Source organism: Rhinolophus ferrumequinum, chromosome 10 (assembly GCF_004115265.2).
Source record: "Rhinolophus ferrumequinum isolate MPI-CBG mRhiFer1 chromosome 10, mRhiFer1_v1.p, whole genome shotgun sequence".
NCBI classification, from domain to species: Eukaryota; Metazoa; Chordata; class Mammalia; order Chiroptera; family Rhinolophidae; genus Rhinolophus; species Rhinolophus ferrumequinum.
Window position 1 is genome coordinate 8,289,256 of NC_046293.1, and position 27,483 is coordinate 8,316,738.

The following is a 27,483-nucleotide window of genomic DNA, read 5'->3' on the forward strand; positions in this document are numbered from 1 at the left end:
CGAAATGACTATGGAGTCATCACCCTGGCTGTGCAGCTTACACCTGGACTTTCCCGTTTGAGGTAGCTGTCCGTCCAGGGCTGCCGTGCTGCACCGTTCTCAGGACAGAGGCGGTGAAGACTGCATGGCCAGCCTCAGAGGCCCTGCTTCTGTCTAGTTTTAGTCCCGGGTTTGGGGGCTCACAGTTACTTTCAGGTGATCTTAATTTCAACTGATATAATAGACTGTCGATAGTTTCTTTACTATCTAGGAGGTCTTTGTCCATGGACGGGATTACCCAATCGTATTGGTACTTTTTTTTATGAAGGTGATATAACTGAAAATCCATTTTCCTTGCGCATTTAAACATTATTAATTAGATTAATTGCAGTCTCTTAAAACTTAAATGCAATTGCAAATCTAGTATGATTGGTTCTTTGGAACCCTCCAGACATCTTAAATAACAGGCCAGACAGACACAAATAAAATATTTCAGACTAAGGGAGATGCAGGGTCGGAGTCATCGAACGACTGATTCTTTACTGAGATGCACAAACTAAAAAGACTGAAACTGAAATCTTTGTTCATTAGGCTGTCTGTCTCTTTTTGAATAATCAAAAAGATACATTTGTGGCACCAGGGATTGTTCAGTTTGTCTTTGTCACAGAACTCTGAATTTTTGAAATTTGGTATCTTTTCCAGAATGTATGCATTTTCTAAATTTGCATAGCAATTTGGAGACCCATGAGATTTCATAGAAATTTTAGGATGTTTTTTCCGAAGTTCTGCAAAAAAAATGACATTGAGATTTTGATAGGAACTGCGTTGAAGGTGAAGGACTTGCGTTGAAGGGTAGTATGGACATTTTAACAATGTTAAGTTTCCAATCCATGAACATGAGATATCTTTCTGTTTACTGTGTCTTCTCTAATTTCTTTCAGCAATGTTTTGTAGTGATCCTTTGCTTCCTTGGTTAAGTATTTTATTCTTTTTGGTTGTATTGTTAATGGGATTCTTTTCTTATTTTCTTTCTCGGATTGTTCATTGTTAGTGTATAGAAACGCAACTGGTTTTTATATGTTGATTCGATTTAATCTTATTGCTATTTTAAGAGTAATAATACCTCTTTTTCTATTTTTAGATGACTGTTGTTAATACAGAGAAAAAGATTTTAATATTCATTTTGTATTCAACCCTCTTATTTACTCTGAGTCTTTTCTTCTTTTTTTTTTTTTTTCCAAATTTGAGTCTCTTGGGTTTGGAAGATATAAAATCATCAACAATAACAGAAGAAAGTTACACTAATGTTTACACTAATTGTGGACTTTCTTCGTCTTATTACATCCATCACAACTCCAAGACTATGTTGAATAAGTGTTAATGAGCACCGTCCCTGGCATGTTCCACATTTAATTGAAATGATTTTAATATTTTGCCATTTATAATAATATTTGTTGCTATCTTTTTCATAAAAATCTTTTTCTACACTTCAGTACTTTTATTTCTATTTTACTTAGTATTTTAATGATGGCTGACTCTTGTGAGGTTTTGTTCAGCATCCGTTGGTATGATCACATGATTTTCTTCTTTAATCAGTTGTGTAATGGATTATGTTGGTCTATTTCCTGATATATTACTATACTTTCATTTTTGGAATAAACCTTATTTGGTCATAACGTAGTATTCTCTTAATACATTGTTGACTCTATTTGTAAATATTTTATTTATAATTTTTGCATCTATATTCATAAGTGAGATTGATTTAAGAGATTGCACACTCTTTTTTGGTACTCTCTTCACTAGTTTTTGTATTAAGGTTATGTCTTCACGATATGAGCTGGGAGAAATTTTCCATTTTTTTAATAACTTGTAATCTTTTATTAACACTAAAATGATATATTCTTTAAAGTTTTGATAGATTTGTGAATACATTAGATTATAGTGCATTTTTTTTAGTGGTAGATCTTTAATTATCTTTCCAGTCTCCACCATGATTATAGCTTTATTCAAGTTTTCTATTTCTTCTTGGGTCAATTTTGTTAATTATATTTTGCCAGGAAATTATTCATTTCCTCAAGGTTTTCAAATTTGTTCCCATAAGTTTTCTTGTAGTAGTCTCTTAGAATTCTTCCAGTCTTTCCTGTATCAGGGTTACATTTCCTTTCTTATACCTTCTCTTGTGTATCTTTGTCATCTTTTTTTCTTTTATCAAATTCTTTCTAAATTTATCTACTTTATTGATCTTTTTAAGGATCAGATTTTTTTAAATTTATTTGTGCTTTCTACCATTTAAAATTTTCTAATTAATTTCAGCTTTGATCTTTGTTAATTTCCTATTTCTGGTTTCTTTCATTGCTTTATCTGATTTCTAAAAATGAATAGGAAATTGCCCTAGTTATCTTTTTTTTGGTAATGAAAACATTTACCTTATTTTTTTCTGAGTATGGCTTTTGCTGTGTCCTCCAGATTTTGAAGTTACATCTGTTAGGGCACATTTGGCTACAAATAACAAAATATCTGATTAATAGTGACTTGAATAATGCAGACATTTACTATTTTATGTAACAGGAAGATTATAGGTAGATATTTCTAGAGTAGATATTGTTTCAATGTCTTACAATATCATCAAAGACAAGCTTTTTCCTAGCTTTTTGCGTCATCATCATCAACATGTTGACTTTTTGTCCTCATGCTCATCATCTTATAGTTGCGAGATAACTATCACAGTTCCAGACATCACATGTTCTGTCCCACTAACCGGCAGGAAAAACAAAGGAGGGATAGTGTAATTAAACCTTACTTGCCTGAAATATCTTTAAAAAAAAAAAAAAAAGAAAGAAAGCTCTCAGACAGACATTTTCATTTTCTTATGCGTGATTGGTCATAACGGGGTCCCATGGCCACTCCTAGCTTCAAGAGAGGCTAATAAAATCTGGCAAAGGGGGGAAAGGATTACACGACAGACTTAGGCCAATCATGAGTTATCCCCTGGGCTGTAAAATTGCCACTGCAACCAAACTCAGAGTTTCTAATCATTTTCCCTTTATTTGGCTGCTATGTTGTTTGGTACATACAAGTTTATGATTGTTATATTTTCATCTTTAATTGTCCCTTTAATGTCTTTATAGTTAAGTCCCTCTTTCACTCGCTTCATGCCTGAAACGCTACCTTTTGTAATTTTGCCATTCTTGCTTTCTTTTTAAATTTTCATTTGTCTGGTATCTCTTTGTTAATCCCTTTTATTTTCAATCTCTATCTTTAAGAGTGTTTCTTGTAAGAAGTTATGGAAGAATTTGTTCTGTTCACATTTAGTGGGATACACTTGATTTTACTCTTTTCATCTTATGCTGTGTTCGTGATTTATTGTAACTAGTTTCTTGCCCCCTCTCCTTTTCTCCATTCTGGTGGGGGTGTTGACAGTGGTGGCAGCCAAGGCAGGTGTTCTGTATCAGCATCCAGTTTCCAGATGTGGCTGGTGTGGGCGGAGCATACTGCTACCATCCTTGCTCTCACTAGACCAGCTTTGCAGCAGTCTAGGCGTTCCTTCCTGGCTCTGATGCCTCCAAATCTCGTCCTCCATCTTTCCTAGAGATTCACTGAGCCACTCACATCTTTTTAATCTGTTTTTTGTGTGTTTTAACTAGCCAGAGTTGGTGTTTGCTTCTTCAACTAAGAACAGTGAATACACAGTTCCAGGTGTTGTTTTTCCCCCAGTCATTTCTATAGGACACCTACACTCAATAGAGTTTTAGCTTATTTATTAGACCCATATTAGATACTGAGAAGGAACAGAGAATACTTGGACCACCAAAATGATCCAACTATTCTAGACTATCCAAGGAATTCTCAAATAAATTTTTTTCTTGGTGCTGTAGAATAAAAGCCCTTTATACTTATTTTTATGAGGGAAAGACCTGATTCTCCCCTGAGAAGATAACCCACCTTTTACAAACTTAAAAATCATCTTAATTTTTTTAACTATAAAAATACATGCTCACTTGTAATAGAAAATGAAACAGAAGAAAAAAGGAGGAAAGAAAGGTCTCCTGGACTTGGCTAAGGGTCAGGTGTGCCTGTGGAGCTCACTCCTTGCCCCCAAGATGCTTCAGGAACAGTCATCTTGAGTTACTTCTTAGTAATGAGGGAGATGGGCATCCAAGTTCAAATTTCTGACAGCATCCACTAAATTATTCAGATCTCGAATCTCTTCTGAGCTCTGTTCTGAGAACAGATCTATTGTGTTGATCTGTTGAGAGAAAAATTAGGAAGCATCGATTGGCTGAAAGCTGTGCAGGGAGGAAGGAGAGGGGACACTGAAAACGCTGGGACAAGAAATGAACCAGGTCCAGTGAGGCCTTTAGAGAAATAGAAAGCAGACAAGAGTCTAAGGAAAGGGAGAGAAGGAAGGAACTGAGAGCCCTAGTGGGAGAGGGGAGTGAAACAGGGCGTTGTGGGAAAAGAGAAGAGTGAGGGCAGAGGGAGAGAGGACAGGGGAGGTGTGACATGGGGAAGCGGATGAAGCTGGGAAGGTGGTGTGGAGGCCAAGGGCCTGCAGTGGGACAGCTCCTCACCTTCAGAATCTTCTGGAGCCTTCGTTTTACTTTGTCACTATATTGCTTCAGCTTCTCCCAGGGCTGGAAAGGCCTTTCCTGGTTGTCCACAAAGTTTTTCCAGCAGTCAGTAAACTCTGAGATGAAAGGAGAGTCCCAGTCAGGGCAGGGGGCAGAGGAGAAGCATGTCTCACCTGCAGGGTCAGGGTCTCCTCCTTCCTTTCCCCTCCCTTCTCCTTCTCTCCCTGGGAGTGTCCTTTACAGGTGTTATCCCGCCTTGGCCCTCAGCTGGGCCACCATCTTTCCTGTCCAGGCACCATCCCTCCCCCAGGGCCTTTTCCCTCTCAGAACTGCAAACCCTCCCGTCAGCTGACAGCTGTGTCTCTTTCTACCTGGTTCTGTCATGGCCAACACTGGGATGTTGGATTTCCAAAGACGTCGCAGCCCACGCTGATTTACCCAGAGCCAGTGGACATACAGGCGGGAGGTGAAGACTTGCAGGCTCAGGTAGGGGTGATCATCAATGAAAGCCACCAGTTTCTCAGCACAGTGGGCACAGGGGCTCCATGTGACATAGCAGATGATTTTGTACCTCTGGGTTTGGTCCAGGTCCAGTGAGCAGATCTTGTCAATAAAGCAAATTTCTGCATGGCTCTTTTTCTGGGGAGGGTCCCAGACGGGGACAAGGAAGGGTTGGTTAAAAGGCAGAGTCCAGAGGTTCGTGACCTCTGCCCTGTAAATTTTTGAATATGTATGTAAACTTGCCTAAGACAGGAAAGAATCTCCTTCCTTCCTTATTTATTCTTTCATTTACTCAACCATCCATTAATTCAAGATTCCCAAAGCACCCACAGCTTGATCCAAATCGGACCAGGATCCCAGGGACTCGAGTAGGTGATGGCTTGGCAAAGAGAGACCCCACAGAACAGTCCTGAATGCTCTGAGGACCTGTTTTGACACTTGCCCGGGAGGTTGTCTGGGGATCCCAAGGAGCAGGTCAGAGCAGAAGGGAGGAGGGACGGCCAGTTTGGGAAACAAGTGGAAAAGCAGGGACGTTGTGGAGATCTGGTAGGTAGAGCTAAGTGCTCAGTCCTCGGAAGAGCCCTTTGCTTTCCCAAAGCTGAGATCCGGAGGACCAGTAAACATTAACTTCTCAAAGAGGGGCAGGAAGAGCGTTCTGCTGGAGGGAAGAGCTTCTGTTGAGGCCCAGGATGGAAAGGAGGTGGAGCGTTCCAGGGAAGCTGGACTAACTCAGACCCAGCTAAGTCTCAGTGTTTCCCCTGCACGCTGGATGCGGTTAGCCCCTCCTGCCCTGCGCCCAGGGAGCCCGCCTGGCACCTTGTTCTTAAAGTAGCCTTGGTCAAGTGTCTCATCAAGCAGCTTCAGCTTGTAGCACAAGTAGGTCTTCCTCCGTCCCTTGGGCTCTCTGACCTGTGGCTGGTTGCCAAACTGGTAGTAGAATATTTCCTCTGGCAGCAGACTCATGTTTCTGTGCAACAGGAAGGAGAAAACTGAAGATGCAGAGAGTGTCTTGTGGTGTCACCCCAGGCTCTGTCACCTTGGGTTCACTTGGGACCTAGGGGTGGTAAGGGAGGTAAGGAGAGTCTCCTCTTTCTTTGTTGGCCAGAAGGACTGAGGAGGGAGAAGGAAGAGGAGAGACCTCCCACCTGGCCCGCTGCCTTTCACCTCTAGAGTGGCCAAGGGCCCCTCCCCTTTGGGAAACCATTGCAGGCAGGACAACTGGCCTGAGTGGGGTCTACGCCCTGGAAACTGGTCACCGTATGTCCTTCCTGGGCTCATACACCTTTATCCTGAGCGCCAGGCTCCTCTGTTCGGGTCCCACAGGCACCTCAACCCCAACATGTCCAACTCCAGAACCTTGTCTTTGGGGAGTGAGGGATGGAAGCTGGTGCTTCCTCTAACTGTGCCCTTTGCTTAGGCATGTGTATCACGATTTAGTCTGTACAAAGAGCAGAGGCAGGTGAACAGGAAAAACTGTTTTCACCAAGGGAGTGTTGTGACAGAGATTTTTGGCTGAAGGACTCACAAAGCTTTTTCTCCCCGAGGTGTGATTATACTCTGCAGAGTAGTCCGTTTTGTATCTTGCTGGTTTTCATTGAGAATTACACTGCGAAGGGACCTGGCCCACGTGGGCAAGCAGAACCATCGGATCCTTTTTGAGAACTCTGTGGACTCTGCCCAGATGGACGAGGGGCACAAAACTTGGAGCCCTCCTGCCACAGCCCAGAGGCGCGCTTGACGCTGGCTCTGGTCGGACCCCACTGCATGTGGACATTGATGACCAAGTGGACGCCAAACAGTGTGAACAAGCTTGGGAGGCTTGATGGAACCCAAGCTTGCTGTCCTTCTGGACACTCCACCCAAGGCTGATGTAACCTGGCTGATCATGGAGTCAGGGCCTGGCAACCACCGAGCTCAGAAACTTGCATCTGGCCACAGGCGTCACACCAAGGGGGCCCTTCCTCGGGGCACACGGCACAGGCTGCTACTGAGCTGCGTATCCTGTTCCTGCAAAGTCAAAAATGCCTTCCCCCTATTTCCAGCCAACTCATTGAACACCCCTAATTCCACCCACGATAAACCATTTCTGACATCGGTTATGCTAATTCAGAAAGCCACTAATTTCATAAACCGAAACCCACCTCTGACATCCCCGTGCTAATTAGCGAATCTTCAGATGGAACTGGATGACAATTGCTGAAGAGACCATCTGTGACTGGGGCCTTTGATGACAGACCAGTGACCCAGGCAGAAGTTCGTACTCCCAGGTAGGGCCACTGGCCGCCCTCAGGGTGAGGATTAGAAGAAAGACACCCATTCAGAGTACACTTAGGAGAAAATCTTCCTGCTTTTAATACTGAAGTTCCCCCGTTCTGGGAAACTTCCCTAGTGCCGGGCAAACCCACACTGTCAAGGCTAAAGTATTTCAAATTTTAGACAAGTGCACTACCTTACTAGCACAAATGTTGACCCCTAGCCTTGACTAGCTAAAATTGTAGGCATGATAGAAACAACTTGGAAGGAGTACTTAAGGACCATTTTAATTTTTCACACTTGGTAGTGTCTTTAAGAGAAACAATTTATCTTCTTGTCTTGAAGAGGAGTTTTCCTTCCCCATGGCAGAAATTAGAACATTCCTCGCAAAACTGTGCAAGTTTTTAAAATCACACTTATCAATATGCTTTGATAGCTGCCTCCAACAATTATCTCAATTGTCCTTGCCCTCAAGTGACTGGTGAGCCTGAACAAAGGGCTTTAAGAAGACCCAGTGGCATGCCGACGAGATATAGCCAGTGGCATAGAGAGACAGGCTGCTGGAGCCAGCGGTGGGGGCTCTGCAGAGGCAGGACTGGGGCCGGAGGCAGGCGTAGACCCTGCAGAGATGGCACCAGAGAGGGAGACAACCCAGGCTTGGAAGAGGGGAGGAGGCAGGAGAGGAGAGGAGGCAGTGGCAACTGGTCCTGGTAGCACAGCCCCAGTCTCCTTGGCAGGCTCGCCCCAGCCTGCCCTGCGCCCTGGGCTCTCAGGCTCCACTTCCCTAGTACAAAGCTGCCTGGCCCGAGGCTGCTGTCGGCCTTGGGAAAGCCCCTGATCTGGCCTCCTCCGGCTGTCTGAGTGGTGGACCCCCGCTCCCTGTCCCAGCTGCTGTGATAACCCAGGGTGGGAGGCCCTAGGGAGATTTTGCTTCTCTGGGCTCTGACCCAACTTCTTTTCTCCTCCTGTGTCTTTGACTTACCAGATCCCAGGTATCTGGCTACAGTCTACTCAGCAGGATTCTTCCAGCCCTGCCCTTTGTCATGGGCATTTTGGCTCCATTTCTCTTCACAGGGGCCCTGCTTTAGAAAGTCCCTTGTCTAAGCACCTCCCAGCCCTCTCAGCTGAGGCCCCACCTACTTCCTGCTTTGGCCCCAGAGATGTGAGGGCCCCGGGTGAGTGCCTGCTCAGGCTCACATCCACCTCCTCTCTTCCCTGGGCCCTCCCTCTGGGCAGAGCTGGACCTCTGGTGGAGACAGACCCCTCTGTCCAGCAGGACCCACTGTGATTGCAAAGGAAAAGTGAAAGTCGTGAGGGCAGAGAGAGGAGGATGGGACAGGCCCCTGCTGAAGAGAGCAGGACAGAGGCCCAGCTCCCCTGGGGAGGGCAGGCTGGAGCCCTCTCCACCCCACCCCTGCTTTGCAGGTAGTTGCCATTCAGTGTCCTGACAAGACCGGGATAATGAAAAGGGAGGGCAGGGTGTCGCATTTTCATCTCCAGCCTTGGAGCAGGCAGGTGTGTTGAGCAGATCCTGTATTCCATCCTCATAGCATTAGCGGCGGGGTCATAATACTGACAACTCACACGAGGTCCCATCACAGCGAGGCTAAGTATTAGGCACGACTGGAGGCCTGAGTTGCGGGAGATCAAAATGGGTGTATTCGAATTTATCTGGTGTGTTTGAGCAGTGGGAGGCAGGTAGAAAAGACCATCACCTCCCCGAGCTTTATAAGGGGAGGTAAACAAGGCTGTTTCTCTTCCAGGCTTCAGGTGCACTCTTCATCACTGAGGGTTTCGGGGTGTGACGATGTCCTCCTGCTCCGTATCCTGGTTCCCATGCTATTGTCCGGGAATGTTTCAGGTCCATTGATCTTGGGCTACGGTGAGAAAGAACAAGCCAGCAGATACAAGCCAGCAGGGAGCAAGACAAAGTGGCTTCCAAGATAAAATGGTTTCTATTTAGCACATTCCCTGTGGTTTCTCAGGCCTAAGGCATTTTCTGCTCCTGGCCTAACATGAAGACACTCTCCCCAGGTCACACAACAAATAAATGGCAGAGCTGGAATGCTGTCCAGGGGTGTGGCCTCACTCTCTCCTGCTCCTCATTGTTCCCCTGAAAAGCAGCATGTGTGTTGGAGGAGAAGGATAGCACAAGGGGAGGGGGCTTTCATTCCCCGTAGGGCATCGCAGGTCAGGAGTTGAGGACCTGGACTTCAAGTGTGCCCTGTGGCATGTCCACTAATGAGACAGGTTAGCTAACATGTTGCTGGGTAGACAGGGGGGTCCCTGGTGGAATAAACCAAAAAGGCCATGTCCTGAAACTGCAGGTTTTGAAATCACTGTTCGCTCCAGGACAAAATGTAACAAGGCCTTGAGGTTAATCATAAAATTCCTTTTGGCCTGACAAACGGAGCAGATCTGATAGATAAGAGTGGGTTATTTTGCTAATTCCTTCAGGACGGGCAAGCAGAACAAACCTGGTAGGTGACGAATTTCATTAGAAGGCGCCACTTCCCTTCTTCAACAGCTCCCCTTCCCCAAACAGGCAAGGGAAGGTATAAAAGTAAGAGCTTTTGCCTCAGTCACTGGACCCCCATCAGGACCCCCTCACTGCTCGGGAGGTCTGACCCTTTGCTTTCAATAAACTATCTTCCTTTAAAACTCTGCCTCTCCTGGGTCCGTGTTTCCATTCTTCGGTCTCACGAGACAGGATCCCGGCCGGCACTCACTCACTCACTCCCAAGTCCCCTGCATCATTTGGGGACTCACGGAGACATATTCCTACTTCACTAAGACCTCTAGGTGAAAAAACAAAGAATCTTGGGGAGGAGGTCTTAGCGCAGTCACCTGTCATCTCAAATCTAGATTGCACACAAATATAAGTCCCAAGGAACCTTTCCCAGCTTGTCTCCCCACTGCTTCCCCACCCTACACACACCCCATTCTGCCACAGAAGCCCTGGGATGTCCCAGGGGTAACAAGAGCATGGCAGGAGGTTAGAGGATCTGTAGGAATGGCATCCCCTCCACCCCAATCTGTCCTAATGTCCAGGGACCACAACCAGTGGAAGATTCCAGAACAAGCTGGGCCCTTCCAGGAAGAGTGATCAGTGCACACTGAGGTGCTGTTCAAACTCAGAGCTAAGACGCCCCCCACAGCCCGAAAAGCAGGAGGGCTGGACCTGAAGGCTGCATCTCTTTGCTGGCCTTTCCCTCACGACAGCACTCCTCCATCTCAGCCTGGAGAATTCCTGTGAGCTCTCCAAGGTGGGCAGAGAATGGAGACGTGCTGGGAGCAGGACAGTGACGGTCTTGTAGATGTCCTGGAGGTCCCTGTGGATTACAAAGACTGGCCTTCCAGAAGGCCGGTAATGTCTCCTCCAGGAAAAGACGTTTTGAGCTGGCCCCTTTGGACCGTTTTGATGACCAAGGCAGTCAAGAGTGTCGTCCACATCTGCGCCCCTCTGTGCCTCATTCAGTAGAGGACACACGGAGAGGGGAGCATTAAGGTAGACAGGATAATGCAGGCAGAGACCCTGGATTCTGCCCTACACCCCAGCAGCAGTGTAGACAGGGATGGTGAGTGAAGGGACAGGTATCTGCCACCAGCAACAACTCCCACCAGAATAGTGAAGATCAAAGGAGAAACAGATGCTCTCTCCTGTTTTTTAAGGCTCTCAAATCAGGGGGACCCAAGACATTCTTCGCAATGATTTTATGCAAGTATTTCCCAGGCACACCTTCCCTCTTGCTTTTCCTTCCTCTGCGGCTGCCTGCCCAGAATCCCACCATATCAGGCTCATCTCTTGCTCCTTCTTGGGCGCCAGAGCCCATCCCACCCTGTCGGGAACCTCACTCAGTTCCTCCCCAGGACATTCATTCACTTGGTAGGCCAGTTCTGTGGTCCAGGACCAGACCTTCACTTCCTGATCTACACTGAGCTCCTGAGCGGTCTCTGACCCGATTCTCGGCTGCCCTTCCACGTTTTATTCTGCTTTTTGGAAAGCTCTGATAATCTCGATCCTTACATACCCATTTGGGAATGAATAGGGAGCAGCAGAATCAGGGTGGGGTGTGAGGGGCTGTGGGGCAGGGTGCGATGATGATGGAGTGTGAGGGGGTGGGGGCTCTTGGGGCAGCAAGGTCTGGAATGGAAGCAGGTGAGTCAGGATCAGGTCTGGCACACCTGGGAGACACAGGCACACCTGGGAGACACATGGGTGCACGTGGGAGACACATAGGCGTACCTGGGAGACACACGCGCACCTGGGAGACACATAGACGTACCTGGGAGACGCAGGCGCACCTGGGAGACACAGGCGCACCTGGGAGACACATGGGCATACCTGGGAGACAGATACGTAGGACAACGATCTTGCTCTTGCATCACCCACTCAGCTCAGAAAGGCCTTGGTCATTGTATGAGCTGCACTGTGTCTCCCTAAATTGATACGTGGAAGTTCTAACCCCAAGGTCCTCAGAATATGACTGTATTTCAGATAGGGCCTTTATCGAGGTGATTAGGTTTAAACGAGGGAACATAGGGTGGGCCCTGATCCAATCTGACAGATGCCCTTCCAGAAGAGGGAAGTTGGGACACACAGAAGAAAGACCATGTGGGGACAGAGGGAAGAAGTGGTGACCTGCAGGCCAAGGAGAGGGGCCTCAGGAGAAAGCAACCTGCCTACACCTTGATCCTGGACTTTCATCCTCCAGAACTGTAAGAGGATAAAGGTCTGTTCTAGAGTCACCCAGTCTGTGGAGTTGTTACTGAATCACCTCCCAAAATTCCAGTCTGTGTGCCCGAGGCACTAGTAAGCCAAAGCACTGAGACACTGGTGCTTGGAGATAGAAAAAGGTTTATTGGATTTGGCCAAAGAAAGGATGAAAGAACCACATCTCTCAAACCTGTCTTCCCCAAAAGCAACAGCAGGAGTTTTTATGCAGCTCGGGAGTAGGGAAGGGGGAGTTTCAAAGAATCCAGAGAGAGGTAGTCTGTTTCTTCAGTCTTAGATAACGTTTTGTATCAGACTCCTGGCGTCAGCGGCTGTGGTTGTAGCTAGCCTGGAGACATTCTTTTCTTCTGCAAAACAAACTCCTGAATTTTCCTCGGGACTCTGAAGTTATCTCCTCTTGTTTGACAACAGAGACACAATCTCAGCAGCTAATGAGAACAAAGGGAGGGTAAGCAGGAAGAATACTTACCTTGTGAACAAAGCCCTAGTAAAGAATTAAATTATTTAAATGTGAGCTGCTGCAAATGCATGGAGCCTTGAAATCACAATGGCCTTGGCTACAGAGTTTGTTTTGAAAGCCCTAGCAACCCAATGCAGTCATGCTCCCAGTGGGGCCCTCCTTCTCTGGTTAAGTATGCCTTGAAGGATGTTTCTCAAGTCTTCTGATTTTCACACTTACACACTCATGACCACTTATGTTCAGTTTAATAACGAGATTTGGTTACTGTGGTGAGATGGGAGGAACCTAGTTGGGGGAGAAGGAGACTTCCGTGGAGAGAGGAGACCTTGGAGCAGAGAGAGGAAATGCCAGGGGGAATGACCAGAGCCAGCAAGGAGGCAGGAGGCCAAGAACAGAGGTTGAAGGTGGTGGGAGGTGAGGGGGGAAGAGTGGAAAAGGATGAAGAAGCACTCACCTGAGGATTTCCTTACTAAGCCGTCGGACATAAATTTATAATTTTTATGCACTTCTTCCAACACCTGAAACGCATGTACCGGTTGTACACAAAGTTTTTCCAACAGTAGTTAAAATCTGAGATAAAGAGGGGTGAAAGCAGTCAGGACCTGCCCAGGAGACTTTCTCTCAGCCTTCCCAGGTTGTCCCTGCTCAGGGCCTGGTCTCCTCCTGCCAGGAGCCATCACTCCTGCCTCAGTTTCCCAAGTTGCACTCCCCACTCTCCCTGGAGCACACTACGTCCCTCCCACAGCCCTGTCCCAGCTCCCTCTGCTCTCACCGTGGAAGGACATGACCTCCACCTGGGCCCCTAAGCAGTGCAGCTTCCGAAGCCCCTGCTGGAATGCTGGTATCCAGAAGTAGTAGAGGCGGGCACTGAAGACACTCAGCGTCACGTTCCTGTGCTGCTTCAGGAAGTTGGCCGTCTCCTCTGCACAGCTGGCACAGGGGCTCCAGGACAGGAACCAGGTGACATGGTAATGTTCAGCAGGAGACAGCTTGTTAGCTTTGAACCAAGACAGGAAGCAGTGTTCTGCATGGTAGGATTTATTCTCATAGACCTGGGAGAGATGGGGAAGGAAGGCAAGGGGACGCTCTGGGCTGGCACGGGCAGGCATATGGCAGGGAGGGTTGGAGTGGGGCTGAGGGGCCAGGGAGCAAGAGTCCCAGAGCCATGTTATTGTTTGACTTTTCCCTTTTTAAAATACCTCTCCTCCCTTCACTTAGTCATGCCTTCTTCCCACAGGCATGACTCGTCCATTAATCCCAACATCCATTCTCCCATTCAGTCAAGCTACAAGCATTCTGAGCGCCTGCTCCGGGCTGGGCCTTTGGGGTCCAGGCTTGTTCCCTGGGTGCTGTCTGCTGGGGGGCGGGGCACAGAGCTGCACTGTCCCCAGGGGAGCCAATAGCCACACGAGGAAATGTGGCTCGTCTGTGTTGAGCAAGTGTGAAATACACATCTCCTTTCAGTGCCTTAGTGTGAAAAAAAGAACGTGAGCTATCTCCTGAAGAACTTTTGTAAAAATTATAGGTTGAAAGAATATCTTAGATAAATTACAAAGCACACTGTCAACATCAAATTCATCAATGTCTCTTAACTTTTGAACACTGGGTACTAGAAAAGGTTACATGACATAGGTAACCCCGATTGTGTTTCAGTGGGATAGTACCGCTACAGTGCACACCCCTCCATCCCATAATGGCTTTTCCCCACAAACAGGTTCTGAAAAGTCTGTGATCTGAGTGGCAGGTGGTGGGATGTTTTGCAGGAAAGGTGAGTGGTTGTTGCAGGGGGCTGCGGGGAGCGGGGGGGCTGATCTAGTGTCCATGGAGGCCACAGTCCTCATCCAGGCAGACCTGGGCCACGGCTCAGAGCAGGCTGGGGGCGGGCAGGATGAGGGGTGTGGGCTCTCCCCTGGGGGATCACACATCCTGATTGTGGCCCAGAGCAGTTACCGTGGCCCCGTAAGGCGTCGATGTACAAGAAACCCGACTTTCTAAGATGTTCTCTCCTCCAAGGCTGCTAGAGGCCACACTAGATGACAAGACGTAGAGACAGACAGCCAGCAGATTCTCTAAAAGAGGCCTCGTGGGATAAGTCAAAAGCCATCGTGTATCAGGATTCAGGAGGAACATCAAGGGTCATCAGAGGCCAAGGATGTAGGACAATGTGTGGGAAGAAGCATCTGGCATTTTACTTATACTTTTTTTCCCCGCATCATCGCCTGGCTTAGTTCTTGCCTTTGATGAGAGTATAGTGGGGCCCATACCTGGTTTTCAAAGACCCCACGGTGAAAAGATACGGTAAAAGATGAGTGGTACGGCACTCCTTCCACTTCGAAGCAGAGGTAGGAGCGATTTCGCCCGTTGGCGTAGATCAGGTTGCGGAAGTGGAAGGAGAAGGTCCCAGGATATATCCGCTTCATTGGGTTTCTGGGACAAGAGAGAAAAACAGAAAATGAAGAGAGTGTTCCCTCGAGTTTCTCCATGTGGTGTCTTCTGAACACAGTCCCTTGTACACCTAGGCTCTGTGCCTCCCCCAAAGCCTCCTGGGTCCCTGACTATTTCCTGCTGCCTCCGAGGCAGGAAGACTGGGGGAGAGGGAGAGGAGAGGGGTCAGGGACAGCAGGGACCGGGTCCCATAGGAGCCCAGGCTCTGCTCCTTCTAAGAGCACACCTCCTACCCCACCCAGATTCCTTCGCACCCATCCCCCAACCAGTTAGAAAATAGAAATCAGTAATAAAACCCCCTCCGCCCCAAAATAGTAGCTTTTAATATTTCCGTTCAATTCATTCCATTTTCACTGATTCATGTTTATTTTTTAAAAATCAGGTTAACACCGAAATGCACAGGCTCCTGCTACTGTTCTAAGAGTGGGCAGTGAGCGGTACCTGACCCAGGGTATCTGCATGCAGGCTCCTCCACTGATGTGTCCCAGCCCTGCCATTTCTCTGCTGTGCTGGGGCTCTGTTTCCTCTCACAGGGACTGCTTTAGAAAGTCCCTGGTCGGAGTGACCTCCCACTTTCCTCAGCTGAGGCCCCACCTCCTTCCTGCTTTGGCAGCAGAGATGGGAGTGCCCTGATGAGTGCCTGCTCAGGCTCACACCCATCTTCCCTCCTCTGGAGCCTTCCCTCCGAGCCGAGCCAGACTGGAGGTCTTCAGATAAATACCCAGAAGTGGGATTACTGGGGCATAAGGTAGTTCTATTTTTAATTTTTTGAGGAACCTCTAAACTGTTTTCCATAGTGTCTGCACCAGTTTACATTCCCAACAACAGTGCAGGAGGGTTCCCTTTTCTCCACATCCTCCTAACACTTGTTTGTTGATTTATGGATGATAGCCATTCTGGCAGGTGTGAGGTGATGTCTCATTGTGGTTTTAATTTGCGTTTCTCTGATGATTAGTGACGGTGAGCATCTTTTCATGTCAATTGGCCATCTCTTTGTCTTCTTTGGAGAAATACTAAGGTCCTCTGCCCATTTTTTTTTTTTAAGATTTTTATTGGGGAAGGGGAATAGGACTTTATTGGGGAACAGTGTGTACTTCCAGGACTTTTTTCCAAGTCAAGTTGTTGTCCTTTCAGTCTTAGTTGTGGAGGGTGCAGCTCAGCTCCAGGTCCAGTTGCCATTGCTAGTTGCAGGGGGCACAGCCCAGCATCCCTTGCGGGACTCAAGGAGTTGAACCGGCAACCTTGTGATTGAGAGCCCACTGGCCCGTGTGGGAATCAAACCGGCAGTCTTCGGAGTTAGGAGCACGGAGCTCCAACCGCCTGAGCCACCGGGCCGGCCCCTCTGCCCATTTTTCAATTGGCTTGTTTGGGGTTTTTTTGGTGTTAAGTTCTATGAGTTCTTTATATATTTTGGATATTAACCCCTTATCAGATGTGTCATTGGTGAATCTCTTGTCCCATTTGATTTCATTTTGTTGATTTGGTTTCCTTTGCTGTGCAAAAACTTTTTAGTTTGATGTAGTCCCATTTATTATTTTTTTCTTTTGTTTCCTTTGCCAGAGGAGATATATCCAAAAAAAAATTATTGAAAGCAACGTCAGAGAGTTAATTGTCTGTGTTTTCTTCTAGGAGTTTTATGGTTCAGGGTCTTACATCTAAGTCTTTAATCCATTTTGAGTTTATTCTTGTATATGGTGTAAGAAAGTGGTCTAGGTGCATTTTTTTGTGCCTGTATCTTTCCAGTTTTCCCAGCACCATTTATTGAAGAAATTGTCTTTACCATATCATCTTTTTCCTATCATCCATTGACCGGCACTTAGGTTGTTTCCATATCTGGGCTAGAGTGAATAATGCTGCAATAAATATGGGAGTGCAGGTAGCTCTTTGGAATACAGATTTTGTCTTCAGAAGTGGGATTGCCAGATCATATTAAAGCAGGGCCCAGCTGGGCCCCCTGTGCTCAGAATGCCTCCGGGTGCCCCACCCCCATCCAGGTGGGCTTCACACCCCTGTGGCTGAGCTCTGAATGCCTTTCGGGTGCTCTGTTCCGGTTCAGGCTCCTTATCTTAGAAGATCACCTTGTAGATCCTTGCTAATTACAAACCTTTCCCCAGGTTACTCCCCCACCCTTCCTGCACCACTGGTTCCTGAGCCACTGGCACCATAAGAGATACGATAACAGAGGGAGACATCATGAAATGAGAACAGACCTCCGAGATGTCCTGCAGCCTCTGGGAGAATGCCCTGATTTTCCCTTAAATACCCCAAGCCGGTCTGAGAATGTTAAGGCAATTTTTGGAGGTGTTAACCCGCTGCCTTCTCAGACCTGATCCTGGCGCTCTGATAATAAATGCTTATTCAATGACCCAACTCCTGTGTCGGTCTATTGGCTGAGTGGCGCAGGCAGCACGAGCCCCGGATTCCTTTGTCCTCCGGTTACAAGATGGTGCATATAAGGGTTTCCTATAGGACTGTGATTTATGCAGTTGTGGGGGCTCGTTAAGCAGTCTCTGTAAGGTTTTGTTTTCATGTCTAATGCTGCAAGATGAGGTCCACAGGATAAGCAATTGGGAAAGCACGATGGATGGAAGGTGTGGGAGAGCAAGAACAAGCTGCACCCAAAAGTATGAGCTGTGGGGCCCATGAGGATGGACAGAAACCCATGTAGTCGTTCTTGCCTATGACGTTAGCGGTCTCGGTGTCGCTGGGCCCTTCATCATAGAGCTAATGACACACACCTGGCCCAGGGGTCAGAGATGCTCAAAGGAGAAGTGGAGGAGGTCCTCACAGTTGCTGCTTCACACCAAGGAGGTGAATCAAGTCAGTACCCCAACACTAGAACAGACTGCTCTTTCACTTCCTCCCTCTTCATCAGCTAGGATAATCCCTCCTGCGGGGCACACTGATCCACAACTACTAGAAGTGGAATTCTGGGAAAGTAGTTTGGCCTGGCCTAGTCTATGCATTACAAAGCTACCACAAGGGGGCAGAACTCTTGGAATGGGATTGGAATTGCATGAAATCTATAGAATTGACATCTTAACAACACAGAGACCTCTGATCCATGAATATGGTATATGTCTTCATTTATTTAGGCCTTCTTTACTATCTCTTAGTAATGTTTTCAATGTATGGGTCTTTACAGCCTTTGCAAGATGATGTGGAATGCTATTTTTAGAGACAGATTATTAGTAATAGATAACAGCAAACACTCTATAATACTTAGTGTGGGTCAGGCACTTCATAAGATATGTAGATATAAACAGAAAAAACTAATGTAAGCCTCACAACCACACATGAGGAAGTTCTATTATTGTCTCCATTTTATGCCTATAATTTGACTAAGTAATTTGCCAAATATCATAAACCAGCAAGTGGTGGAGGCAGGGTGGGAACGCAGGCAGTTGCCTCCTGAGCCCCTACTCCCATCTCTATTCTACTTATTAATAACTACCCGTGTGCACACAGTTGTCCTACCACACAGAAAATCAAGACTGGTTCTCTGTGAACGTAAGGTTTTAACCTTATGTTCAGATTCCTTGAACCAGTTCTTTGAACTAATTTATGACACAGCAAGACCTCTCTCCCTCAATTGCTACAGGGAGGAAGGACATTCTCATCCCTGTCTTCCATTATTCCGTATTTAGGAAGATTTGCAAGTTTTTGAGAAGGAGGCGGTGGCACTTCGTTAGCAGAAAAGCCAATAGCAGGCTGTGAGAACCAAATCTTAAGGGAAGAAATGGAGTGAGACATGGATAAGATTTCTCTTGGAAAGAGCTTAAAACAAAGACACCACTTTCCTCTACTCCTTAGTAATCAGAAAAATAAAAATTAAGACCAATACGATAGGTCCTTCCCACGTCAGACTGGAAAAGATTTAAGATGGTGATTGAATGGGTAAATGAGTGCTGTTGTGAAGCAAACACAATTCTGGTGGAGCTGGCTTCCGGTGGCCTTCGTGCCCCTCAGGCTCCTCATGGCCTCCTCAGCTCTGCCAGAGTCACCACACCCACAGCCAACGTCATCAACAGCAGGGCTGATAAAGGAAGTGCAGTGAGCTCACGTGGTGGAATACTACACAGCAATGAGAACTGATGACCTGCAGCTGTAAGAAACGGCATACCGCTGGAGAAGGCTGCATGGGGTGGGATGGAGATTTTCTTTCTCATTCTATTGATTATAAATTGCTTGCGTGTTTTACTAGAAACCTGTAATATTAAAATCATTTTCTATATGTAAGAATGGATTCCCGATAATTTTATTATTGTTGGTAACTAGTATAACCCACCATTATGTAAGGACTCCCCCTTTTACAGGGTCCAGTTGAAGGGCAAGGACACAGCCTGTGACCGGAGGAGCTGAGCCAAGAGGCGATGGGCTCAGAAACCGAATGAATGGTGGTGTTGAGCAGGGTCTCTGTCCATTATTTCAACAAATGTGCTCTCTTTCCCGGGAGGGACTGGGCTGGTTACTAGTGCAAATAGACTGGGGCCGCCACTTCAGTCGGCGGTAGCTATCCACATGAGGGGGCAGAGGGTGAGGTTTCCTGCCCCAAAAGAGTGAAGATAAAAAGACAGACTCCAAATTCTGCCAAGGGACCGAGAAGGAGACCCACACAGAGGGGCATTTTGTCGTTTGTGTTGGTTCACGGACATGATCCAGGGCCCAGGGTGGCATCTCTAGGAAGGACTTCAGGCCATGGTCGTGTAGACGACTCATGGCAGGTCATCTGGGGGTGAATGTCAAAGAAGATGGAGGAGAAGCTGAAGGCCTTGATTCAGGCTGGGTCTGAGAGAGGCACAGAGAAATCGAGTCAGGGAGCTGAAGGGGAACGTGGACGTGAAGGAAAGAGGCAGCCAGGAGGGGAAGAAGGAGGAAAGAGCAGAGAGAGGAAGGAACAGGATTAAAGAGGAAGATAAACCACTCTGGGCAGATGGAGAGAAGAAATAGGCCTTTAGAAGGGAAAGAATGGAGGGAGAGAGAGAGGGAGGGAGGAAAAGAGGGAGGGCGATAGGAATCTGGGTTCTACTTCGTCCTACCTGTGACCTTGGGAAAAGGGAAAAAGGACTTCCCCTCAGAGCCAAATGGTACTAAGCAGTCAGTCCCTCCTCTGAAAATTGGAGAAGTTGGGGTGAGCTTGGGGATGAAAAGGGCTTCGCCCAGGCCTGAGACAAGGTGAGTCTGCACCAAAAAGTGGAGGCTAATTTAAAGACAAGGAAAGGCGTCCCCTCTCTGTTGTCACGCAGCAGCCTAGCCGTCTGTCCCCTCATGCCTTTCCCTAATGAAAGAAGAGTCTGTGAGACTGTACCTTTCAGGGACTTTGCTTCACCTTTGTGCTTACACTTCATGTCTCTCTGTTTGGCCCCCAAAAGATGGTTGGTCAGCCAATGATTGGTAAGATTTCTCACGGGAGAAATAACCCAAGCCAGGAGGAACAGTGTGGGGACCACTAGGAGAACTCACGGGGTCGATAGAGGTGGGCACAGCCCCCACCTTTCCCCGGCTGAAAAGAGCTTCTGCCTATCTGGCTATACTCCTTCCCACCATCTGCTTGCGAAGTGAGTCAGTGATGTGATAACCTCAGTTCTCCTTCCATTCTTAACAATACGTTTCAGCGTAAAGGATTTGTCCTTGGGACGGCATACGCCATAATTTAAGTTAAGACATCATGGGACTTTCTGTTCCGGCTGTTTGCACGCAAGGGTGATTGGTTTGAATCAGTTTTCTGGTATGATGTATGAGACTCACAGACCGTGGAGAAAACAATGCTACTTCCTTGTGTGAACATCAATAAAAGCCACAGAATGGCTTGATTCGGGGCTCACAGACCTTTGAGGAGGTGAGACTCTTGGCTCTCTGTGTTACAATGTTCTTAATTTCTGTTTCTTTCTTAACCCTGCGCCGCCCCTTCTCACTCTCCCACAGCCTGTGTTGCGCTGGACATGACGCCTCTCCATCCGTCCCCCTCACCTGGGCATGGCACCATCACCTATGGGACTCGCAGTCTCCCTGGCACACCTGCAGCAGGAGCAGGAAGAGACACAGAAATGAAAGCATCAGTCTAGTGGACATGCCGGGACCCCTAGAGAGAGGCCAGGCCAGACCCTAGGGTCAGGGGACAGGAGGAGCCCCCAGGGATCAGAGGAGAAGCCCCTGGAGGGAAGGAGGGAAGTCCCCATCACGAAGACCAGGAGAAGGGGACTCAGGAGCAGGAACTGGCCCTGTCCTGTGACCGCCCTTCTGAGGCCCTGGGCACTTCCTGTCATCACCTCTTCCCAGCACGTGGCTGCACGTGGTATGAGCAGAACTTGCTGCAAGACTGAGGTATCACTTGTGGATTGAGTGAGTTAGTGAACAAGAGATTTCTCCTCTATTTTATACTAACCCCTTCCTTGTTGAGGATTGCCTATCTCAGACATGTGAGTAAACACTCAACATTTAACCGTCAGGGCAGCCCCCGGTCAGTCACTCTTACTCTCCACACGTTACAGGTGAGGAACCCAAGAGCCAGTCCTGTTCCCTTCGCAACACAAACGGGGTCTCCAAAGGCAACGCCACTGGAAACAGGGATTTGTGGGTATCTTATTGTTCACCCTTCATGGTAGGTCACTCTGATTGTCCATTGAAAGGATGTACAGGTTTGAAAGTTCCGGGATTTGTCCTGTCCCCTTTCTCATGCCCCCTTGGAATGAGACGTGGTATCTGGAGGTGGGCAGCCATCTGAAGCCTGGAGGAGACCAGCAGGAGAAGACGAACACCTAGAGCTGAGCTGGGGGACAGGGGCTGTGTCCCAGGTCCTGACAGCATCGCCAAGCAGCTGAGCCAGGCCCACACCCTACCCTTCCCACGTGCCTTGTTCTGTGAAACAGCCCGGTTCAGCCCTCCAGGCAGCTTTCCATCACTGGCAGCCCCAGTCCCTGCCAGGCTCCCTCGATCCCAGTGTCCTGTCCTTAGGCTCCTTCTTGCCCCTTGGCCTTTCACCTTTGGCCCTCAGCCCTGCTTGGCCCCTCCTCTCCCTGTCCGTTCTCTCTCCTTTGCTTCCATCTCTCCAGGTGACTTTGTCTATCAGTTCTCCGCTTCGGGCTGCAGGCCCTCCCTGACTTAGTCCCTCCTCCCTCCTTGGCCACGGTCATCGTCTGTCCTTACTCTCCATCCCTCTAATGTCTCAAACTCAATGACTCCTCCCGCAGTCCCTGCAGTCACTGTGAGAGGCTGTGACCAGGTAGGGCCCTGACACATGAGCAGAAGTCTGTGAGGTGAGACCTGGGCGCCTTCACTGCCCGGAACACCCTGTGCAGGACGCCCAGCTGCCAGGGGCTCACTCAGCATGACGCAGGCTCCACAGAGACATGGCAGGAGAGACATCTAGTGCCTGTGGTGGGTCCTGCTTGGGCCCAGGACTGCAAAGGGCAGAGGTCATGCTCTGGCAGGAAAGCCCCTCCCTCTAGCTTCCTCACCAGGGCAGTGGAAGTAGAAATGGCCTGAGGACTGGAGTAATTCCAAGGCCCCGCATCTAACTGCCAATTTGAATGTTTGTTCCCAATATTTACACTAATTTTTTCTCTTCTCTTATTGCTTGGGCTGTCATTTCAAAAACTTGCTGCTAACAGTACAATAGTTAGTCAATGAATGAAGGTTTTTAAATGCCCGATTCCCATGCTATAAGGATTAGCTGATTTTTACTTGACCCCAAGCGAGAATTAGTATGCCCACTGCCCCCACCCCATGAAGGTACCTACAGAAGAGAAAAGCATTTGTATATTTGAAAGCATTTATTGAACTATTTGAACTTCATGATACATTTAGAAAGGGAAAAAAATTTTGTGGAAGATTCTTAATTTTTCATTTTGTTGCTTTTTAATTAAAGGTATTACAATAATTAGTTCTCTAAAATAGAAATCTCTTCTGTTAGTATTGAGTAGACTCTCACTTATATTATTTGAAAAATAACAGATTTTAAATGAGAAGTAAATCTATCAGATTTTTTTTTTTTTAAAAAAACCGTTTCTTATGAACTCATTGCATTTTGCTGGGTTTTGGGAATCAATCTGGAGATATTGATGAATGGTGAGTTTCCATTTCTTTAAAAAAGTCTTTTATTCTGCTGTTACACAGAGGTCTTCTGCCTTCTTTAGAGAGATTGAAGTCCATCCTTCAGTTTTCCTGATTCTAGACCCAGAAGGCAGAGTTGAAGGAAGCAGGAGTGAGGCAGTTGGAAAGATGAAGAGAAGAGGTTTGGGGCAGTTACAAAATGGGGAAAGAACGAGGGACACAGGGAGGTGAGAAAGAAGAGGGACCCTGTGAGAAGGGATGGGAGGAATGGAACTGGTGCCCTGGCAGGGAGCAGGTAACCCAGAGGAGGCCCCGAGCAGAGGGAAAGAAAGATCCAGGGAGAGATGGTGAGGGGGAGAAGGGGCGTGGAGGTGGGAGGACGGGGAGCAGGGAGGGAAGAACCTCACCTGGAGAATGGTCTCTAAAGTCATAGAGAGACTCTGATAATTTACATCCATGTCATCCCAGGGGAAGAAGGGTGTTCCCTGGTGGTCCACGAAGGTTTCCCAGCAGTACTCAAAATCTGAAAGGCGACAGGGGAAATAGAGGTGAGCTCCAGTTCTAGGGGTGGGTGAGGGGCCATAGGTGTCTGACTTTTAGGGGCACACTCTCCCCATCATAATTTTACTCTGCCCCTCTTTCTTCCCTCAACTTCTTTCTTCCAACTGGAATCTGAGGCTGCCCAATTCTCCCCCTTTCTGGAAGCCCTCAAGTCCTTCTTGTGTACACTCCCCTGCCCAGCACCACCTCTCTCCCCTGAATTCTCGCTTCCAGTAGACTCCCCAATCTTCTCCATGGTCCAGCACCACCTCTGCAGGCAGCGAAGAGAGGCTCCCCTTCCTCTCACTCGCCCTAGGGCTCTCTAGGTCGCCCCTACCTGGTTCTAGCCCCTCCCACACCCCCGCCCCAGCTCCCTCTGCTCTCACCCTCTGGTGACATGATATTCATCTGGGCCCCTGCTTGATGCAGCCTGCAAAGCCCCCGCTGGTGTTCTGGAGAATCGGAGTAATAGAGGCGAGCTACGAAGATCCTCAAGTCCACGTTCTCGTTCTCCTCCAGGAACCTGATCACAGCATTCACACAGTTACTACAGGGGCTCCAGGACATGTACCAGGTGACACGGTATTTCTCACCAGGGGACAGCTTCTTGTCCAAGAACTTCTGGTTGCGGAACCAAGAGATGAAGCAGAGTTCTGTATGGCGTCTCTTCTTGGGATAAAACTGGGAGAGATGGGGAAGGAGGGAAAGGGGACGCTCTGGGCTGGCCCAGCAGGCACGTCACAGGGCGAAGTGGTGTGGGACGAAGGGAAGGGCCCAGGGGCCTGTTGTGCACTGATTTACTCCTTCCCATCTCTCCTTTTCCTTCTGTTTGTACTTAGTTATCCCTTCCCACAGGCATCGACTCGTCCATTAATCCCAACATCCATTCTCCCATTCAGTCAAGCTACAAGCATTCTGAGCGCCTGCTCCGGGCTGGGCCTTTGGGGTCCAGGCTTGTTCCCTGGGTGCTGTCTGCTGGGGGGCGGGGCACAGAGCTGCACTGTCCCCAGGGGAGCCAATAGCCACACGAGGAACCGTGGCTCGTCTGTGTTGAGCAAGTGTGAAATACACATCTCCTTTCAGTGACTTAGTGTGAAAAAAAGAACGTGAGCTATCTCCTGAAGAACTTTTGTAAAAATTATAGGTTGAAATAATATCTTAGATAAATTACAAAGCACACTGTCAACATTAAATTCATCAATGTCTCTTAACTTTTGAACACTGGGTACTAGAAAAGGTTCATGACATAGGTAACCCTGATTGTGCTTCAGTGGGATAGTACCGCTACAGTGTACACCCCTCCATCCCATAATGGCTTTTCCCCACAAACAGGTTCTGAAAAGTCTGCGATCTGAGTGGCAGGTGGTGGGATGTTTTGCAGGAAAGGTGAGTGGTTGTTGCAGGGGGCTGCGGGGAGCGGGGGGGGCTGATCTAGTGTCCATGGAGGCCACAGTCCTCATCCAGGCAGACCTGGGCCACGGCTCAGAGCAGGCTGGGGGCGGGCAGGACGAGGGGTGCGGGCTCTCCCCTGGGGGATCACACATCCTGATTGTGGCTGGGGGAGGACCCGGCCAGCAGAGCAGTTACTGTGGCCACGTAAGGCTGTTGATGTACAAGAAACCCGACTTTCTATGATGTTCTCTCCTCCAAGGCTGCTAGAGGCCACACTAGATGACAAGACATAGAGACGGACAGCCAGCAGATTCTCTAAAAGAGGCCTCGTGGGATAAGTCAAAAGCCATCGTGTATCAGGATTCAGGAAGAACATCAAGGGTCATCAGAGGCCAAGGATGTAGGACAATGTGTGGGAAGAAGCATCTGGCATTTTCCTTATAGTTGTTTTTCGCATCATCCCCGGGCTTAGTTCCTGCCTTTGATGAGGGTATAGTGGGGCCCATACCTGGTTTTCAAAGACCCCTTTTTTCAAGGGCATAGGTAAGTGAGTCTGTGTTCCTTCCACTTGGTAGCAGATGTAGCAGCCTAACCGACATCTGGGATTGGGCAGGTTGTAAAAGTGGAAGTAGAAATAGTCACGATACAACTGCTCCATCGGGTTTCTGGGGCAAAAGCGAAAACAGAAAATGCAGAGCGTGTTCCCTGGATTTTCTCCATGTGGTGTCTTCTCAACACAGCCCCCTGCGCCACCTGGACTGTGCCTCCCCCAACCGCTCCTGGGTCCCTGAGTATTTCCTGCTGCCTCCCAGGCAGGAAGACTGGGGGAGAGGGAGAGGAGAGGGGTCAGGGACAGCAGGGACCGGGTCCCATAGGAGCCCAGGCTCTGCTCCTTCCAAGAGCACCCCTCCAACTCCACCCAGATTCCTGTCCACCATCCTCCCACCTGTTAGAAAAATAAAAACGAGAAAAAACAAAACAAACAAACCAACAAACAAAAAACCTTGGCCCCCAAATAGTAGTTTTTAATATTTCCACTCAATTGATGCTTAACTTCTCACCGATGCATGTTTATTTATTTTTAAATATGACGTTAACACCTAAAGTCACAGGCAGCACTACTGTTCTAAGTGCTGTATGTATCTGAACTCATCTATACCTCCCCAGTTCCTGGGAGGACCCATCCCAGAGAAAAGCGGAGGAAGAGAGTAGCCTGCCCGAGTCAAAGGCTATGACGGACCTGGTCCCCTGTCCAGGCACAGCCATGCCCAGCTATTACCTTATGTGACCTGGCAGCAGTGTGTGCCTTGGGTGGGGCGCTCTTTTCTACTTAATTGTAAACTATCAGCATAACTCCTGACCTGAGGCATCTTTTCTCCAGGTCCGGGCTGGTGGTAGTGATAACTGTAAAGGTTGTGGGTGTGTCTGGGAACAGTCTGCATTTACTTTTCTGCTCACAGTGGAGACATCCTTGGAGCAGATAACTTATATTCTTGCCCCAGACAGCTATTCTCACACGGTGTGTATACCAGGGTCAGTAGAAGAGCAAATCGATCAAAGTGCTTAAAACTAAATCCACCAACTGCTTCACTCATCCTTTAGTCCAATTCTAGTTGTTAACAGAGCACAGGAAAGACCATGGGGCAGGCTGCCTCACAGGCCGGGAGGGGACAGCCCAGCCCCACAGACTTGTAGACTGAGGGGTGGGCCAGGACAACAGGGCTGGGTGGAGGTGCGGGCAGGGACATTCAGAATTAGTAGTGGGGGTGAAAACCCTCGAGTGAGTGGGACCTGCAGAGAAGGAGCTCAGAGAGGGAGAGAAGCCAGGCTGCACAGCAGGAGGATGGGCCCCAAGGACAGAGAATCGTAGGGGCCCCTGTGAAGGAAGGGGCTACGGAGAGGGGGCCAGCGGGCAAGGGTGGGCAGCAGTACCTGGTCCAGGGCTTCTGGATGTAGTATTCCAGCCAGGCTTCTGCCTCTTCCCTCAAATACTGGAGATCCATTTCTTCTCCCAGGGGCCCTGCTTTAGAAAGTCCCTTGTCTAAGCACCTCCCAGCCCTCTCAGCTGAGGCCCCACCTACTTCCTGCTTTGGCCCCAGAGATGTGAGGGCCCGGGTGAGTGTCTGCTCAGGATCACACCCACCTCCTCTCTTCCCTGGGCCCTCCCTCTGGGCAGAGCTGGACCTCTGGTGGAGACAGACCCCTCTGTGCAGCAGGACCCACTGTGATTGCAAAGGAAAAGTGAAAGTCGTGAGGGCAGAGAGAGGAGGATGGGACAGGCCCTGCTGAAGAGAGCAGGACAGAGGCCCAGCTCCCCTGGGGAGGGCAGGCTGGAGCCCTCTCCACCCCACCCCTGCACCCAGCCCAAGTCTGTGCCCAGGGCATGCTCTGCCCCTGCTTGCTGAATGATGAAGGTGATGGGAAAGCGTGAGCCTTGGATCGGGACTCCTGTGTTCTCTGTGGACACAGAAAATACGGACACAGGAAAGGGACACATGTGCTTTGAGTTCCTAGTTCTGTGCTGGGTCCTCTGCATGAGTCCCCTCAGCCTTCCC

The 27,483-nt window shown here is 48.4% G+C and overlaps 1 protein-coding gene across 1 annotated transcript; it reads right to left on the reverse strand.

The window, feature by feature from the left end:
- Nucleotides 1-4,086: 4,086 nt before the first annotated feature.
- Nucleotides 4,087-26,978, reverse strand: LOC117028309 (DNA dC->dU-editing enzyme APOBEC-3F-like). Its single transcript, XM_033116697.1, is given in 16 exon segments — nt 4,087-4,225; nt 4,551-4,666; nt 4,922-5,189; nt 5,868-6,018; nt 11,490-11,508; nt 11,591-11,628; nt 12,954-12,982; nt 12,985-13,004; nt 13,007-13,069; nt 13,272-13,551; nt 14,764-14,926; nt 20,934-20,962; nt 23,404-23,519; nt 23,923-24,217; nt 25,437-25,593; nt 26,861-26,978. Coding segments are annotated over 16 exon segments (1,929 nt in total). The 5' UTR covers nt 26,932-26,978; the 3' UTR covers nt 4,087-4,111.
- Between the last annotated feature and the right edge of the window lie 505 nt (nt 26,979-27,483).